Source organism: Odocoileus virginianus, chromosome 7, assembly GCF_023699985.2.
Source record: "Odocoileus virginianus isolate 20LAN1187 ecotype Illinois chromosome 7, Ovbor_1.2, whole genome shotgun sequence".
Lineage (NCBI taxonomy): Eukaryota > Metazoa > Chordata > Mammalia > Artiodactyla > Cervidae > Odocoileus > Odocoileus virginianus.
Window position 1 is genome coordinate 33,499,684 of NC_069680.1, and position 19,023 is coordinate 33,518,706.

Consider the following 19,023-nt stretch of genomic DNA (forward strand, 5'->3'; position numbering starts at 1 on the left):
TTGCAAGAAACACGCTTTACAGACATTTTTTTTTCCCTTTTATTAGTTGGAGGCTAATTACTTTACAATATTGTAGTGGTTTTTGCCATACATTGACATGAATCAGCCATGGATTTACATATGTTTCCCATCCTGAACCACCACCCCCCCCCCCCACCTCCCTCCACATCCCATCCCTCTGGGTCATCCCAGTGTACCAGCCCTGAGCACTTGTAAAGACAACATTTTAAAGAAAAACATTACAACTTGCACTTATATGGTATGAAATTTCTTCCTGGTAACACCAATTTCATCATTACCAATACACAAGGTTTACTTTTGTTAGAATTCACCTTACATTCCCTTCTGTAATATGAATAAAGATATTTTGAAAAGCAGATTTTGCAAGGTTAAGTAGTGGACGGGTTAGGTACGCAGTTGGCCAGAGCTGTCTGCGCAGAGGAGCTGCAGGCGGAGGATCACAGAGGCCCTGAGAGCAGCGGCGAGGGCCGTCCCACCCTCAGCCCCGCCACGTGAGGCCTTCTGGGCCAGCCTGCTGCCATCTGAGGGGCTCGTGTCGGGGGCCTGCTGGAGCGGAGAGCAGCCGGAAGGGAGCCGGGCCTCAGCCCCTGGCTGAGCGGAGACGAGTTCCGCTGGGTGCCGCGGCCGCCGATGTCCCCTGCGCCTTCTTGTCTGTGTGCTCTCCCTGAGTCTGTTTGGACCGTTTGCCTGTTGAAACATCTGAGGTCTCTGTGTTTTTCTTGGGCTTCAGATACAAGTTGCTGAGGTTTTACACCATTTTCTCTGTCAGGCTGGCTTTTACCTGTGCCTCTTGAAGAGAAGATTTTAATTTTGATGAAATCCAATGATACATTTTTTAAAATGGATTTTGGTTTTACTTTCTTAGCAAAGACATTTTTGCTTAACCCAAAGTAAACAAGATTTTTGTTAAGGTTTTTTTTTCTAGGAGTTTCAGATTTTATATTTAAGTCTATGATCTATTTTCGGTTTATTTTTATATTGTGTGAGTTATTGATCAAAGCCCATTTTGAGGAATCCAGATTTCCAATTTTTCCAGCAATGTTTATTCTAAAGACTCTTCTTTCTCCTTTGCATCTTTGCCAAAAATCATTTGTCTATTTCTAGCCTCTCTCTCCTGTAACAAACAGGCTTCCCAGGTAGGGCAGTGGTAAAGAATCCACCTGCCAAGGCAGTGGGTTTGATCCCTGGGTCAGGAAGATCCTCTGGGGTAGGAAATGGCAACCTGCTCCAGGTTCTTGCCTGGAGAATCCCGTGGACAGAGGAGCCTGGCGGCTGCAGCTCATGGGGTCCCACACCCGCCCCCTCTCTCTGCTCAGCTCCACAATCTGGGTCTGTCTTGATGCTGACACCTCACTGTCTTGCTCTCTGTGGCCTTATAATAAGACCTGAAATCTGGCTGTATTTTTCCAACTTTGTTGCTCTTTTGCAAAGTTGTTTTGAATATCCTAGGGCCTTTGCTTTTGATATAAATTTTAGAATCAGCTTGGCACTGTCTAGAGAAGCCTGCTTAGATTTTGGCTGCAATAATACTGAATCCACAGATGAGTCTGGGGGATTGGCATCTTAACACTATTGAATCTTTCAGAGAGACAGTGTGGTTTGGATCTCCATCAAGTGGGTTTCAATTTTCTCCACGTCATCTTGTGGTTTTCAGTGCATGGCTCTTGCACATCTTTGGTAAGATTTACACTGGCCTATTTTGAAATATTTGAAAAATATTTCAGTTTCCTATTGCTTATTACTAGTATATAGAAATAGAGTTGATTTTGAATATTGATCTTATATCTGTAACCTTATTACTCACTTTTTTATGGATTCCATTACCTTGCCCCTCCTGCTGGATGTGTTAGCTGGAAACAAAGACTTGTTCCTTTCCTGTCTGGATTCCTTGAATGTCTCTCCCACAGTGCTGGGTTGGCGAGACCCTACAATAGCCTGGACTGGGGGCAGTGAGGGCAGACCCCGCCTTGTTCTTGATGCTGCAATAGCCTGGACTGGGGGCAGTGAGGGCAGACCCCGCCTTGTTCTTGATGCTGCAATAGCCTGGACTGGGGGCAGTGAGGGCAGACCCCGCCTTGTTCTTGATGCTGCAACAGCGTGGACTGGGGGCAGTGAGGGCAGACCCCGCCTTGTTCTTGATGCTGCAGTAGCGTGGACTGGGGGCAGTGAGGGCAGACCCCGCCTTGTTCTTGATGCTGCAATAGCCTGGACTGGGGGCAGTGAGGGCAGACCCCGTCTTGTGTATGATGCTACAATAGCCTGGACTGGGGGCAGTGAGGGCAGACCCCGCCTTGTTCTTGATGCTGCAGTAGTGTGGACTGGGGGCAGTGAGGGCAGACCCCGTCTTGTGTATGATGCTACAATAGCCTGGACTGGGGGCAGTGAGGGCAGACCCCGCCTTGTTCTTGACGCTGCAATAGTGTGGACTGGGGGCAGTGAGGGCAGACCCCGCCTTGTTCTTGATGCTGCAGTAGTGTGGACTGGGGGCAGTGAGGGCAGACCCCGTCTTGTGTATGATGCTACAATAGCCTGGACTGGGGGCAGTGAGGGCAGACCCCGCCTTGTTCTTGACGCTGCAATAGTGTGGACTGGGGGCAGTGAGGGCAGACCCCGCCTTGTTCTTGATGCTGCAATAGCGTGGACTGGGGGCAGTGAGGGCAGACCCCGCCTTGTTCTTGATGCTGCAGTAGCCTGGACTGGGGGCAGTGAGGGCAGACCCCGTCTTGTGTATGATGCTGCAATAGTGTGGACGGGGCAGTGAGGGCAGACCCCGCCTTTTTCTTGATGCTGCAGTAGCCTGGACTGGGGGCAGTGAGGGCAGACCCCGCCTTGTTCTTGATGCTGCAGTAGCCTGGACTGGGGGCAGTGAGGGCAGACCCCGCCTTGTTCTTGATGCTGCAATAGCGTGGACTGGGGGCAGTGAGGGCAGACCCCGCCTTGTTCTTGATGCTGCAGTAGCCTGGACTGGGGGCAGTGAGGGCAGACCCCGTCTTGTGTATGATGCTGCAATAGCTGTGGACGGGGCAGTGAGGGCAGACCCCGCCTTTTTCTTGATGCTGCAGTAGCCTGGACTGGGGGCAGTGAGGGCAGACCCCGCCTTGTTCTTGATGCTGCAGTAGCCTGGACTGGGGGCAGTGAGGGCAGACCCCGCCTTGTTCTTGATGCTGCAATAGCATGGACTGGGGGCAGTGAGGGCAGACCCCGTCTTGTTCTTGATGCTGCAGTAGCCTGGACTGGGGGCAGTGAGGGCAGACCCCGCCTTGTTCTTGATGCTGCAATAGCGTGGACTGGGGGCAGTGAGGGCAGACCCCGTCTTGTTCTTGACGCTGGGCAGGTGCTCTGCAGATTCGCTTTGTCAGACTGGAGGGGTTCTCGTGTTGGTGGTGAGAGAGCTATTTAGGCAGGTTGATAAGGAGTCCAAGCCTAAGGCCCCTTTCAGGAGGAGGTAAACATTCTTTTTCGTTCTTTCACCTGAGACAAGTAGGCCTTGTAGGCACCAGTATCTCTTGCTGAAGGACATGCCTCTTTTTTGAACTTTGGATGAATGTTATGGAAGAAGGCCTGGGTAAAACTTTCACAGCCTTGAGCTCTGGGTTAACCTTCCTTCTGACTAATCTTGTGCTGATATCATCTCAGGATGTATGCTATGGGAAAGGGTCTGGGCAAAATTCTCACAGGCTTGAGGTATGTTTTATCTAGTCTCAGCAGCTGGTTGAGAAGTATACAGAACCCTGCTTAAGCTAGTGAGGTGGGTACTCTACTGTGCCCTTCTGATGTCTGTGTCAGAAGCTTTTTCTGTCATTTCCACTTTAAATAAAATCTACACAAAGTTCTGAGTGACTGAGACTGTCTTTGGTCCCAGAGTTAAATCTTCTCCTTCGGAGACCATGAATCTGGCAGCACTGATCACACTCATGATAAGCTATCAGTAGTTTGCTGAGAGTTTTTTCCAGGGATGAAGGTTTTCAGGAATGAATTTTGTCATATGTCTTTCTGCATCTGTTGAGGTGATTATATGGTTTGTCCTTTAAAATCTGTTCTTATGTTGTTGATGTTTTAAAGTCTTTTGTTATTTTAAGATCTGTAATAAGTCACATTAATTGATTTTCAAATGTTAAGACCAACCACACTTGGGCCTGATGTATTATGCCTTGTGTACATGGTTGGATTCTATGGGTTAAAATTTGTTTAGAAAGGCTGTGTGTGTATTCATGAGAAATATGGCCTGTAGCCTTCCTTTTTTTTGGTAATATCTCTTTTGCCTCTGAATCAAGGTAACATTGGCCTTATACAATGAGCTGGGAAGTATTCCCTTCTTGTCAATTTTCTGGAGAATTTTATGCATTATATTTTCTTTAAATGCTTTGGGTAATTCACCAGTGAAGCCATCTCTCCTGAAGTTTTTTTTGTGAGTATGGCGAAGTTTTTATTTGCAAATTTAACTGATATAGGGCTATTTAGGTTCCCTGTTTCTTCTTAAGTGAGCTTTGGTACCTTGTGTTTTTCAAGCTGTTTGTTTATTTAATGTAAGCTGTTAAGTTTATTGGCACAAAGTTGTTTGTAATATTTTCTTACACTTTGAAGCTCTGTAGAATATGTAGTGATGTCACCACTCTCATTCTTGATATTTTTAATTTGTGTCTTATCTTATTTTTCCTGATCAGCTTGAGTAGAGATATATCAATTTTATTGATGCCCTCAAAGAAGCAGTTTTTGGTTTCACTGACTTTCTTTCTCTTTCCCCCCACCAAACCCATTTTTTTTTTCACTGTTTTCTGTTCTGATCTTTATCATTTCCTTTATTCTGTTTATTTTGTGCTTAGTTTATTATTATATTTCTGGTTTCTTCGTATGGAAGCTGATTTCATTGATTTAAGGCCTTTCTTCTTTCCTAACATAGGTGTTTGATGCTATGAATTTCTCTCTAAGTATTGCTTTAGGGAAATCCCACAATTTTTGATATGTTGTGTTTTTATATTGATTTTAAAACATTTTCTTATTACTCTTCTGATTTCTTGTTTAATGGGTTATTTAGAAATGTGCTGTTTCCAAATAGCTGGAGATTTCCCAGATATCTTACTCTTTTATTAATTTCATTTTAATTCTATTGTGATCAGAAACATACTTTGTATTGCCTTTAATTCTCTTGAGTGCAGACTCATTGTATGGTCTAGAATATGTCTCGTGAGTGCGGTTTCCAGGCTCCCCTACGTCCGGCGCTGGCTGTTGCTTGTGGCCTTTCACCTCTTCACGCCCCGTAGCGTCTTTGGTTTTGTGCTGAAGATCACAGCTGAAGCAAAATTTGAAGGAATGCTTGGCACTCTGATGTTGTCTTCCTCCAGGATGGATTTTTGCTGGTTTTCACTTCTTCCCGACCCATGGTGGCGCTGGTTGTCTACGGTCCCGTGCTGCCAAGGTCAAAGTCTGCGCTTCGTGCTCTGATTGTCCTGGACCCCAGGGAGCTGGGTCTTGTGTGAATCACCCTCATACCCTGCGTGCTGCCCCTTCCCAGGCAGGCTGTGGGTTTGCAGGGTCACCGTGTCAGTGGGGTCTGCGGGGCCTCAGTTCCTGAGGGCTGAGTCAGGGCTCCCCTGCCAGACTCCAGTGGTCTGCAACCCCCCAGCCTGGCAGTTCCTCACTGAGCCTTGTCCCTTTGGTGCTTTTGAGATGAAAACGTCGTTCACTCCCCGTATCTGCTTGTCCTCCAGGAAAGCAGTAATTTGAAGTGCTCAGTTCTCCAGCCTGGGTCTCCTCCGAATCTCTGGTACTCTTGTTTAGACATCAGATCTCCCGGCCAAGTCCTCGATCCATGTTCTGGGAAGTGTCTTTGGGCTGCTGTGCCCCACGTGAGTGTCCTTGGTTCTGGGCATGTGTAGGATAGCTCCTCAGAGAAGTTCTGCCCAAGCTCCTGTCTGGAGGGACCAGGGCCAGAGCTGGGGCCTCTCTTTCCCTCAGACGTCTGGATGTGTCTTCCCTGGGCCTCTGTCTCTGGAGTTCTGAAGGGTCACACTGGGCTTTGCAGCCTTCCCTAACCCCCCCATTTTCAGCCCCTAGTGAGCTACACTAAAGCCTTCAACTGTGTAGATCATAACAAACCATGGAAAATTCATAAAGAGATGGGAATACCAGACCACCTTACCTGCCTCCTGAGAAACCTGTATGCAGGTCAAGAAGCAATAGTCAGAATAGGACATGGAACAACGGACTTGTTCCAAATTGGGAAAGGAGTACGTCAAAGCTATATATTGTCACTCTGCTTATTAACATATGCAGAGAATATAATGTGAAATGCCTGGTCTGGATGAAGCACAAGCTGGAATCAGTATTGTTGGGAGAAATGTCAGTAACCTCAGATATACAGATGACACCACCCTTATGGCAGAAAGCAAAGAGGAACTAAAGAATGTCTTGATGAAGGTGAAAGAGGAGAGTGAAAAAGTTTGCTTAAAGCTCAACATTCAAAAACTAAGATCATGGCATCTGGTCCCATCACTTAATGGCAAATAGATGGGGAAACAATGGAAACAGTGACAGACTTTATTTTCTAAGGCTCCAAAATCATTCTGGATGGTGATTGTAGCCATGAAATTAAAAGGTGCTTGCTCCTTGGAAGAAAAGCTATAACAAACCTAGATAGTGTATTAAAAGGCAGAGACATTAACTTTACAGACAAAGGTCTGTTTGGTCAAACTATGGTTTTTCCGGTAGTCATGGATGTGAGAGTTGGACCATAAAAAAGGCTGAGTGCTGAAAAATTGTTGCTTTCGAACTCTGGTGTCAGAGGGTTCTTGAGAGTCCCTTGGACTTCAGAGATCCAACCAGTCCATCCTAAAGGAAGTCAGTTCTGACTATTCATTGGAAGGACCGATGCTGAAGCTGAAACTCCAATTCTTTGGCCACATGGTGCAAAGAACTGACTTATTAGAAAAGACCCTGATGCTGGGAAAGATTGAAAACAGGAGAAGAAGGGGGCGACAGAGGATGTGATGGCTGGATGGCATCACTGACTCAAGGGACATGAATTTGAGCAAGCTCTGGGAGACGGTAAGGACAGGGAAGCCTGGCGTACTGTAGTCTGTGGGACCACGAAGAGTTGGACACGACTGAGCGACTGAACAACAAGATGTGAGCCTGGAGCTAGTGGACACCTTGCTCCCTGCTTCCCCAGGGAGGCTTCTCTTTGGTCCCTGCTCCTCTGAGCCAGCACCCTCTGTCCCGTTTCTGAAACGACGCTGTTGTCCTCTTGGTGGAGAGGGTTCCTCTACCACCGTTCAGGGGGAATCAGAGGTGAGAGCACGTGGTGCCCAGTCCACTCTGCCTGAAGGCCGGTCTCCACTGGGGGTCCTGGGAGGAGGAAAGAGGACAGAGGAGACCTGCAGGTGGGGTGGGGAGGGGTGCGGTCCCGGCATGAGTTGGAGGCATCCTGGCGGAGCGCCGGCCCGGGGCAGCTTGCCTCCCCACCGCTGATGGGGTGTGTTGCCTGGCGGAGCGGGGTGAACTGGGCAGTCCCCCTGGTTTCTGGCCGCTGTTCCGACAAGCAAGTGGGAAAGCCCGGCGCGCAGGCCTCCTTTGCTGCAGTGGCCGCATCTTCATGGTGTGGAAAGAAAGGCACAGCCACTGGGAAGACACAAGTTTCCAGAGGCCGAGGGAACTGGAATGGGTGCCAGCCGAGGTGGAGGGTGGGGCGGCGCAGGCTCATTCGTGTCCGCCCCCCAGCCCGCATTTCCCGCCCCCTGCCCGCCCTCTGCCCTGCTGCCCTAGGTCCGCCCGCCTGGCCCTGGGCCCTGCCCTGGGCTTTTCTGCTCACAGTGGACCCCTCAGGGCGCCTTCCTTTGCCCTTCAGTTGGGGGTGTGTGTGGAACAAATGACCGCAGTGGGTGGACACACACGTGTGGACACTCGCTGGGGTGGTTTTAGGCGCATCTGTGTGCAAGTCCTGCTGGTCTCTAAGAAAGAGGGGTGGGGGAGAGGCGGGGTGCCCTGGGGGACCAGGCTGGGAGGCTGGTGAGCGCTGGATCTCAACGTCCTGGTACGGATTTGGGACTTTGTCTGATGGGTAATGGGGGTTTGAGGAGGACGGTGGGGGGAGGCGGGAGCCGGGATGGGCCTGCACAGGTCCCCGTGGGGAAGGTGCAGGAGGGCGGGCGCAGAGCCCTGCAGGCTGGTGGTGTGGGAGGAACAGAGGAGGGTGCTGGGGCTGGGCCCACCCTCTGGAGGAGGAGGCCAGTAGCGGTGGAGTGAGGGCATGAGGGTGGCTGTGGGCCTGAGCCTGGGGGACCCTCCTCTGGGGGTGGCTGAGAATGGTCCTGGGCAGTGTCCAGGGCCCAGGGTGTGGCCTGGAGCCGAGGGGCCCACACAAGGAGGTCTGCAGAGCCTGGGAGGGGGCGCCCCACCAGGGTCTTGGGGCTTGGAACTGTGTGGTGTCGTGGCCTCAATAAGAGGCAGCTGAGCACTGTGGACAAGAGCCAGGATGCGAAAGCAACCTGGATGTCCACTGGCAGACGAATGATAAGAAAGCTGTGGTACATGTACACAATGGAATATTACTCAGCTGTTAAAAAGAACACATTTGAATCAGCTCTAATGAGGTGGATGAAACTGGAGCCTATTATACAGAGTGAAGTAAGTCAGAAAGAAAAACACCAATGCAGGATATTAATGCATATATATGGAATTTAGAAAGATGATAACGATGACCCTGTATGCGAGATAGTGAAAGAGACACAGATGTAAAGAACAGACTTTTGGACTCTGTGGGAAAAGGCAAGGGTGGGATGATTTGCGAGAATAGCATTGAAACATGTATAGTATCACATGTGAAATAAATCGCCAGTCCGGGTTCGATGCCTGAGCCAGGGCGCTCAGGGCCGGCGCACTGGGACGACCCTGAGGGATGGGATGGGGAGGGAGGTGGGAGGGGGGTCCAGGGTGGGGACACTGTACACCCATGGCTGATTCATGTCAATGTATGGCAAAAAACACTACAGTATTGTAAAGTAATTAGCCTCCAATTAAAAAAAAGGACCTGCTGAGGGCTGAGACCACTGACCCGGAGGCGCCCTCCATCCCAGCCGAGGCCACCCGCCTGTCCCCTGTGCTCCTCCTGCGCTGAGCACGTCTGTGCCGTCCCTCCGTCCCCCTTCCCCAAGCCCCGGACCCTGCTCTCCCCCGCTGGTGTCTGACCTGCTGCGATGAATCCAGTGGAAACACCTTGTTTCGCCTGGTCCTGTTGTCCAGGTCGCCGCCTGCATCCTTCAGTCTTTCTCCGAGGGTGAGGGTGGTATCTGGCCTCTTCCCTCCTAGGTCTGCATCCTGCCCTCGGGCATGGTCCTGACTTCGGCGCCCACTGTACCTGGTGACACTGAGGCTTTTATTCTGGCGCCTTCCATCTGGAGCCCCAGATCCAGGCCGTGCACTGCCTGCTGGGCATTTGCAGATGTGAGCTCAGCCTAGCCTGGGGTCTGCCCTCCCCTCTGCCTCCTGTCACTGTCACTGCTGCTGTCCTGCAGGGACTGACCCCGCCCTCCCTCCTTGGAGCCTCCAGGCCCTGCTGGCTGGCTCAGGACGGGGCCTATGGCCCCAGCACCTTAGAGGCCCTGCTGTGTGGCTCTGACCAATTGCACCTGCTGTTCCACTGTGTCAGCCAGGCATGATTCCCTGACCCCCTGGTCTCAGCAGCACCTCATAGCACCTGGCAACAGGCTGGCATGCAATACTCACTTTATTAGTTAAATAACAAATCAGTGACCCAGTATTTTCACTCTGCTTTTTGAAATGATGACTTTACAGACATTTGATTTGAAAGTACACCCATTTTGAAAGAGGGACATACCCATAATTTCTGATGTTATGCACCTCTTGGGGGACATCTGCCATGACGGCTGAGTGGCTGGACTTTCAGAACCTGGACCTGCCGCAGCGATAGTGTGGTCAGTGCCAGCTCTCCCAGGGCGAGGCCCCGTGGTGGGCTCTAGCCTCAGTGAGGGGGCAAAGCATGGACTGGGTCCCCCACCCGCAGTGCTGGGGCTCTGTTCCCCTCATCTTTGCTGTAGATGGTGCAGAGTGCCTCCCTCGCAGAGCCTCGGGCTGCCCAGCGTTGTCCCCCGGCCCGGCAGGCAGTCCTGTCTGTCTGAGAGGGGTCCCGGGGCGCGTGGGGAGCGTGTCCTAGGAGGCGGCGCCCCGGGCCTGGGCTGCCCTCCGCACCACCTTGTGCAGGGCCGCCTTGACCTCCCGGTTCCGCAAGCAGTAGATGATGGGGTTGAGCAGGGGCGTGAGCACCGTGTAGACCACGGACACCAGCTTGTGGAGGTCAAAGGAGTAGATGGCACGAGGCCGGGCGTAGATGAAGAGGGAGGCGGAGTAGAAGATGACCACCACTGCCAGGTGCGCGGCGCAGGTGGAGAAGGCCTTGTGCCGGCCGGCGGCGGAGGGGACGCGTAGCACGGCACTGATGATGGCCGTGTAGGAGGAGACAGTGAGCAGCAGGGGCCCAAGCAGGATGAGCAGCGCCAGGAGGAAGTCCACCAGCTCGGCCAGGGCCACGTCAGAGCACGCCAGGTTCAGCAGGGGCGACACGTCGCAGAAGAAGTGGTTCATGATGTTGGGGCCGCAGTAGCCCAGCCGCGCGATGAAGAAGACCTTCCCCACAGAGATGGTGAAGCCTGAGAGCCAGGAGCCGGCGGCCAGGAGGCTGCAGAGGCTGGGACTCATGATGGCTTGGTAGCGCAGGGGGTGGCAGATGGCCACGTAGCGGTCGTAGGCCATGACGCCCAGGAGGGCGCACTCGGTGCAGGCCAGTGCCAGGAAGAAGTACAGCTGAGCCATGCAGCCCGCAAAGGAGATGTGGCGGGACCCGGGCACCACCAGGCTGAGCAGCATTCTGGGCACCGTGACGGAGACGTACCACACCTCCAGGAAGGACAGGTTGCTGAGGAAGACGTACATGGGCTTGTGCAGTGCGGGGCTGGCATGGACCACGGCAATGATGAGCAGGTTCTCGGTGATGGTCAGCAGGTAGACCAGCAGGAACAGCACCAGCAGGCACACGTGGAGCCCCAGCGAGCCCGGGAAGCCCACCAGGATGAACTCGGTCACCTCCGAGTGGTTGGCCCCCGCAGATGGGGCCCGCATGGCCCTTCCTGGGGGCAGAGGTGGCGGATTAGGCGTCGCGCCTCCCATGTGGTGCCCAGCTCCCCGTGAGGAGGGGTCCTGACCCTCATCTGCATCCTCACTGCTGCCCACGCCTGGTCCACGGCACCATGAGTTTCCTACGGGTGCTTGGTGGGTGCTGGGCAGATGTCTGCCCTGGGGCCGCTAGCCTGCCTGGCCGCCGGCAGACAGATGCGGTTATTGTGGGGAGGGGGAACGGGTCGCCTGTAGGACACCTCAGAGCTTGATCTGGGGACCAGCCGGCAGGCTTCACGGGGATGGGTGGGGGACCATGGCCCAGGGCCTCTGGTCAGGGACAGTGGGCAAGTGAGTGGGGCATCTGGGTGGGGCCAGGCCTGGAGCCAGGCTCACTGTCTCCCCAGGTGAGGGCACCCTGTGCGTGCTACGACAGCCCTGCCAAGTTTACCCACGGTTACACTGCAGCGCTTGGCAGGCCCCAGGAAGGCTGGCACATGTTCCCAAGGAGAAGCAGGCTCCAGAGGGTTAGCAGCACCCAGGGACCAAGTCCCCCCACCCTGGGTCCCCTCATAGCCCTGGACATGTGATCTGTGACTCCAGCCCTCAGCCGTGGGATTCCATGCCAGTTCTGCCAGTTCTGCCAGTTCTGCCAGTTCTGCCAGTTCTGTCTGAGCCTGGCCCTGCAGGCGTGCTCTGGGGCAGGACCATTCTGTGTGGGTCTGCGCCCCTCCAACCCAGGGGACAGTCAAGGGGCTGCCAGGGCTGGCGGTGGCTTCCTTCCTGTTACAGGAAATTGTTCTCACGGGCTCGGAAGGGCTGGATCCTCAGGCGGGAGTCAGCCCCCACCCCACCTGACTGGGCAGCCGGGTCTCTCTTCTCCTGCTGCTCCCACCCGCCCTGCTAGCCTGTTCCTCTGTCCTGGGCCCTCTGGATATCCCCGTGAGCTTCCAGGCCTCCAAAACCCATTTACAGACCAGCCGCTCATTGGTGACGTGGCTGACTTTAGCTTTGTGTCCACTGTAAGAGCCTCGAACATGGCCCCGAGCGGGCCCAGGCTTGATGCTGGACTCACACCCTGTCGGTTGCAGGCTGGTCACCTCTGGAGAGTGTCTGGGGAACAGAAGCCCCAGCCTCTCATCTCTGCCCCGTGTCCAGGTGCTCCAGGCGGCAGGAGCTCCCAGTTTTCATTCCACAGAGATTTCAGGGGCCAGTGGAGCCCCAGGCTTCCTGGTGTGGCTCCAGGACTGTCTGCTTGGGTTCAGATTTCGCCCTCCTCGGGTCACCTGCTGTCCCCTCGCCTCCGGCCACTCAACTGTCCTGCGGGGTCATGGCAGGACCCTGGCTGGGCTCCCAGGGGTGGGGATGAGCTCTGAGGACCTGCACTTGCTACCGACCCTGGGGTGGCTTGAGGCCCTTGGGGGCGGCAGTGACTGCAGGCGGAGGAAGGTGCCTGGCTAGACCACGGGGGTGGTGCTGGGCCTGCTGTGGCTGGGCCTGGGCAGGACTGCCCCTGGTGCCCCCGCCCCGCTGTGGCCCCTAGTGGTCTGACAGCCTCGTCTGCTCAGACAGGCCGCTGACTGGCTGTGGGGCTTGGAACAAAGTCTATCCTCACCCGGCACCCATTTCTCTGAAAGATGGAGCAAGAGGCTGCTTCCTGGGGGTGTGGGAGGGGGAGCCCCGGTGCTCGCCACCCGACATGTCACAGACACACAGCACATCACACACACAACATGTCACACACAACACGTCACACACAACACGTCACACACACAACACATCACACAGACACACAACACATCACACACAACACATCACACAGACACACACATCACATAGACACACAACACATCACACATACAACACATCACACACACAACACGTCACACACAACACATCACAGACACACATCACACACATCACACAGACACACGTCACACACAAAACACATCACACAGACACACAGCACATCACACAGACACACACATCACATAGACACACGTCATGTCACAGACACACAGCACGTCACACACACGACACATCACAGACACACAACATGTCACACAGACACACGACACATCACAGACACCTGCGGTCCCTGTCCTGCACCAGGATGCACCAGTGAACACAAGTGCTCCCCAAACCTGACACGATTGCTGAGCCCACAGGCCCCAGCAGAGCACCGTTCACGCGGACCCCACGCCGCCAGGCAGACAAGGACACACAGACAGACGTCCTCTGCCCCACACCGCCTGCTCAGACCTGGTTCTGACACACGAGTAATCCCCCAGCCACAGACACACCGCCCTTCACGCCAGCGCAGTCGGGGCACAGACCCGGCTGCTGGCAGCCCGGGTCGCTGTGGGCACAGATGTGCGGTGTGGTCTCAGCCACGCTGAGACGGCAGGGCCCCGGGGTGGAGCCGGGCGCGCTCCAGCCCTGCCGGGGCCCCGTTTGCCTGTTGGGGGGCCTGAAGATCTCTGGGGTAGGGACCCTGCCGGTGAGGCTCCCTGCCTGGTCCCGGGTGCCCAGGCTCAGCTCTGGGCGCCTGGCCCGCGGATGTACCCCGCTTCCCCCAGGGCAGTCCGGTTCCCCACGCCCATCCGGGTGCGTCCCTACCAGGACAGAGCTCTGAGGAGGCAGAAGGATGAGCCTGGCGGCAGAGACCCCCTTCGCAGTATAGAGGCCCCTCTAGTCAGAAACGGCAGGTGATGCCCAAGACAGAAGCAGGTGCCGCCTCAGGGTCCCCACGTCACAGGAGTAGGAGCTGGGCCTTTCGGGGAGCTCAGGGGCCCTGGTCCTCTCTGTGTGGGGAGAGTGGCTGAGGGCAGGCTCCCGGAGCCCACACCGCCCCCTCCCCGGGCACAGCCGAGCTAGCCGAGCCTTAAGTGGGAGGCTGAGCTGGGTCCCCACTCCCCGCCTTCTCACACAGGAGGAGGAGGGGACAGGGCTGGGCTCTCCGCCCTCCTCCCAGGGGCCAGCGCTGGACCCGTGCGGCCGCAACTCCCCCAGGGAGGCCAGGCCTCCGCCTGTGTGATCCGCTTTGTCAGCCGCGGGGCTGGGAACAGACCTCAGAGGGAAACCTTCCTCCCCCGCGCTCCTCCTGGGGCCAGAGCTGCTGAGACGGGCGCAGGGTGTGCGGACCAGTGGACATTCTCTTTGCCCAGCAGGTGCTTGGTGCAGCAGAGGGGCCTCGGGCGGGAGCCGCTGCCCAGCATTGGCCAGAGCTGGGGCTGCAGGAAGGGCCCAGGCCACGGCCCAGACCTGCTGTCCTGGGCGAGCTCCGTGCTGCCCCCCAGAGGGGCCGGAGTTGGGGCCCCTGCTGGACTCACAGTCACCTGCCACCTGCCCCCCCCCACCCCCGCCGGTGGTCCACTGTGGGGGTCACACGAGGTGCACGGAGACTTCTCCGTGAGGCAGGAAGGGGAGCTGGCACTGAGACCCTCAGCCCGGGGGAGGTGAGGGGAGGGGCTGGGACCCCACAGTGGGCCTTGGCACCCCGGCATGTCGGTGTCTGTGCTGGATCAGAGAAGGGGCCCCACAGGCGACAGGGACAGCCAGCCAACCCTCAGAGGGGGGCAGGGCCCAGGAGCGGAGCCTGGGGCAGGCAGATGGGGGAGGGAGATGTTGGCCATGAGGCTGGTTTTCCTTTGCCGTGGGCGAGGGCCTGACCGCCCTGAGGCTGTTAAAGCCGACCTATGCAGGGGGTAATTTAAGTGATGGAGAGTGTGGCCAACCCTGACGACACTGGAGGACACTGAGACGTTGCTGATGGGGTGGGTGGCATGTCTTTCCATCCGACACCCTCCTTTCCTGCTGGGCGGGCCACAGAGGCGCAGCTGCGGGCTCTGGGCTGGGCTGCCCTGCCTGGCGGGGCCCTGTCTGCTGCGCCCTGTGGCTCTGCCTGCGTAGAGGCCCCTGGAACCTTCGTGGGGCATGGCTCTGGCCTTTTGAGCAGCACCCACTCCCACATGCTCAGGGCTTGCTCTCAAGCCTCCGGGGCCTGGCACCAACCCCCCCTCCCTGAGTCAAGGTCGGGTGTCTCTCCTGGAGCCTTGGTGAGCACGCAGTATCTCGCAGTATCTCAGGCTGCAGAGCGCCTGGGACGTCGTGCCATCTGTTGAAGACCTTGGTGTGTGGTTGGGGATTCTCTTCTTGGGAACCCCGGCATCTGTGGACAGCCTCTTGGCTCATGGTCGAGGGTTCCCCAACCTCCACTTCCCAGGGCCCTGCGCCCCATGCCGTCAGACCCCCCACCGACACCCCGACTTCACGTCACGCCGTGTCCGACACCTCTTGCTTTGCCTGTTTCCTGGGTCACTCCCACAGCACCCTCCCCCGCCCCACATGCAGCCTCCAGGGTGCAGTCTCCCACCCCTGCGAGGCCCCTTCTCTGTCTCTGCCACAGGAACTGCCTCCCCTGGAGCTTCCTAAGCTCCACACCCCCACCCGCTCAGAAAACGAGCCACAGGGTAGGGGCTGGACTTCTGCCTCCGCACAGAGAACTCGTCTGTCCCCAGGACTTCCCAGGCCTCCTGCCCGCAAGTGGGGCTGGCCTCCCCCACCGTGCTGAGCTCTGCACCCCAACCCCCACACCCCGAGAACCCTCCCCGGCTTCACTCCTGGGTCTCCACCTGCTTTCTCTTCTGACTTCCAGCCTCAGTGTGGAAACTCCCAGTCCCCCGGTCTCCCCCACCTCTGCCCTTGGTCGTCAGACCCTCCCCTCCATACCCCGCTAGTGCCAGCCGGGCAGGGAGGCCTGTGACTGCCGTGTCTGCAGGAGGAGGGAACCCACTCTTGTACCCCGCTCTCTGCCCCTGCTCTGCTCTTCGGCCCCACGCTGCCTAGCCAACCCGTGTGGGACACCCTCAGTCACACGGACCACTCACCCAAAGGGGGCCGCTCGGTGCTGCTTGTGTTGCCTGGGATAGCTGTTTCTGCTTTTTTGGTGCCTGCATGCTAAGTCGCTTCAGTGGTGTCTGACTCTATGTGACCCCATGGATTATAGCCTGCCAGGCCCCTCTGTCCGTGGGCTTCTCCAGGTAGGAATACTGGAGTGAGTAACCATTCCTTTCTTCAGGGGATCTTCCTGACCCAGGAATCGAGCCTGCCTCTCTTAGGTCCCCAGGATAAGCAGGCGGGTTCTTTACCATGAGTGCCTCCTGGGAGGTCCATGTAAAATTTAGAATCATTTTGCCAAGTTTAGTCCCCTTCCTTTGTCTGCAAAGTTAATGTCTCTGCCTTTTAATATGCTATCTAGGTTTGTCATAGCTTTTCTTCCAAGGGGCAAGCGTCTTTTAATTTCATGGCTGCAGTCACTGTCTGCAGTGATTTTGGAGTCCAAGAAAATAAAGTCTGTCGGTGTTTCCATTGTTTCCCCATCTATTTGCCATGAAGTGATGGGACCAGATGCCTTGATCTTAGTTTTTTGAATGTGGAGTTTTAAGCTAGCTTTTCATTCAGTAGTTACTCCTAAATAGTTAATACTTTTGTTGCTTTTATAAACCGTAGCCATTTAAAAGAATTAATTTTCTGTTTATTCTTACATGTAGAAAATCAAGTGACTTGTTTATTGACAAGTGTCAACTACAAATTGGCACTCGCCAAGAGCATTTGCCAGCAGCTGAACAAAAACAACGAGGCTGTTTGCCGTCTGCCTCGGGGGGATGGAGCCCCGCGCTGAGTGCCGGACTTCAGTACCCGCCGGGGGGATTCGGCGTGGAGAGTGAGGCCCTCTGTGTTCCAGGGACTCTGGTGGGACAGGTCTTTAGATAGTCAGATATTCTCAGGAACTGATTTTATGGTCCCAATCCTTCCATCTCTTCGTATCTAGAAAATCACTAAATTCCTTAATGGTGACATCAACTCCTCGTGACTAGCAGAGGAACTTTTATAAAGTACAAGCACTTGATGGCCTTGAACTCCCCCACTTCACCAAAGTCTCATATATTGACGTTCCCCCACCGCCTCTTTGGAGCAATCTCAATGCTGTCTGAGCTGCTGTCTCCAGGCTGCAGTTCTCCTTTTGCCCCCAATAAAACTTAACTTGCAACTCTCACACGGTGTATCTTTTTTTAGTCAACACAAGTTATCCAGTTATCTTGCTAAACTTCTGAATTCTACTAACCTATCCATAGCTTCTTCTGGATTTTTATATTCTCAGGGACCTTGTCTGGGAGAATGACAGCTTCACACTCATTTCCAGCCCTTACAAGTTTTCTTCCCGTAACTCACCACACTGGTCAAGACTCCAGGGCAAAGTCAGACAGAGAAGCGAGAGAAGCCTGTTTCTGGTCTCAGAAAGTAGGACGCTGGCTGCGAGCTCTGTTCTGGTGACAGTTCTCGTCACATTGAGAAAACTCCCTCCTACTTCTTGTTTGCAAAGACTTACCGTATTTATGGGGCCTCCCCGGTGGTTCAGGCCATAAAGAGTCTGCCTGCCAACGCAGGAGACCTGGGTTGGATCCCTGGGTTGGGAAGATCCCCTGGAGAAGGAAATGGCAACCCACTCCAGTGTTCTTGCCTGGAGAATCCCATGGATGGAGGAGCCTGGTGGGCTACAGTCCACGGGGTCACAAAGAGTCAGACTTGACTGAGTGGCTAACACACATGGAGTTGCCATGTTTGCCTGTTGGCAGCCATTCTGGTCGCTTGAGTTTTGTCCACTGTGAATAGTGCAGTTGTGAACACCCCCCCGTAAGACTTTGCGTACGCACAGGCTCTGATTTCTCCTGGGTGGCCATCTAGGAGTTGGGTGGCGGGATCACGGCTCGGGGTGTGTGTAGCTCACTGCGGGGTGCCCCGCCTTCCCCGGCGGCTGCGGACTGTGAGCTCCGGCGGCCTCGCGGCGCTTCGGTCTCCTGACAGGCCCGTGCGGCAGCTGAGCCGCTGTAAGCTGCAGTTCCCCAGAGAGCCATCTGACATCTACGTTTCTTCTTTGGTGAAGTTCAAATAGTTTGCTGATTATACCATTGGGTGGTTTTCTTATCTTTGAGTATGAGAATTTATTATCTTCTGAATAGAAGTCCTTTATTAGATGTGTAATTTTCAAATATTTCCTTCTCATCTGTAGTTTGTCTTTTCATCCTATTTCAAAGAAAGGTTTTTAATTTTGATGTAGTCCATTTATCTATGGTTATTTTATATTTTGTATTTTTGGGTCATATCTAAGAAATATTGGCATAATCTCAGGTCAAAAAGATTTTCTCCTATGTTTTCTTGATAATGTTAGATTTTTACATTAAAGTTTATGATATATTTTGTGTTAATTTTTGCCTATGGTATGAGGTCAAACATCCATTGGATCATAGAGAAAGCAATGGAATTCCAGAAAAACATCTACTTCAGCTTCATTGACTACATTAAAGCTTTTGACTGTATGGATCAAAACAAACTGTGGAAAATTCTTAAAGAGATGTGACTACCAGACGACCTTACATGTCTCTTGAGGAACCTGTATGCAGGTCCAGAAGCAACAGTTAGAAGTGGAAGTGGAACAACTGAGTGGTTCAAAATTATGAAAGGAGTAAGACAAGGCTATATATATTGTTACCCTGTTTATTTAACTGCTATGCAGAGTGCATCATGTAAAATGCTGGGCTGGATGAATCACAGGTTGGAACTCAAGATTGCCAGGAGAAATATCAACAACCTCAGATATGCAGATGATATGACTCAAATGGCAGAAAGTGACAAGGAACTAAAGAGACTCTTGATGATGGTGAGAGAGGAGAGTGAAAAAACTGGCTTAAAACTCAACGTTCAAAAACTAAGATCATGGCATCTGGTCCCATCACTTCTTGGTAAATAGGTGGGGAAAAAATGGAAACAGTGACAGATTTTCTTTTTTTGGGCTCCAAAATCACTGCAGATGATGAC

The 19,023-nt window shown here is 54.1% G+C and overlaps 1 protein-coding gene across 1 annotated transcript; it reads right to left on the reverse strand.

Moving 5' to 3' along the window:
- Positions 1-10,185: 10,185 nt before the first annotated feature.
- On the reverse strand, positions 10,186-18,069 carry LOC110128943 (olfactory receptor 226-like). Its single transcript, XM_020880012.2, has 5 exons — positions 17,936-18,069; positions 14,290-14,433; positions 14,074-14,248; positions 13,449-13,776; positions 10,186-11,159 (listed from the first exon to the last, which is right to left on the reverse strand). The coding sequence occupies exons 1-5, from the start codon at positions 18,067-18,069 to the stop codon at positions 10,186-10,188; spliced, it is 1,755 nt and encodes a 584-aa protein (XP_020735671.2).
- Positions 18,070-19,023: the final 954 nt, after the last annotated feature.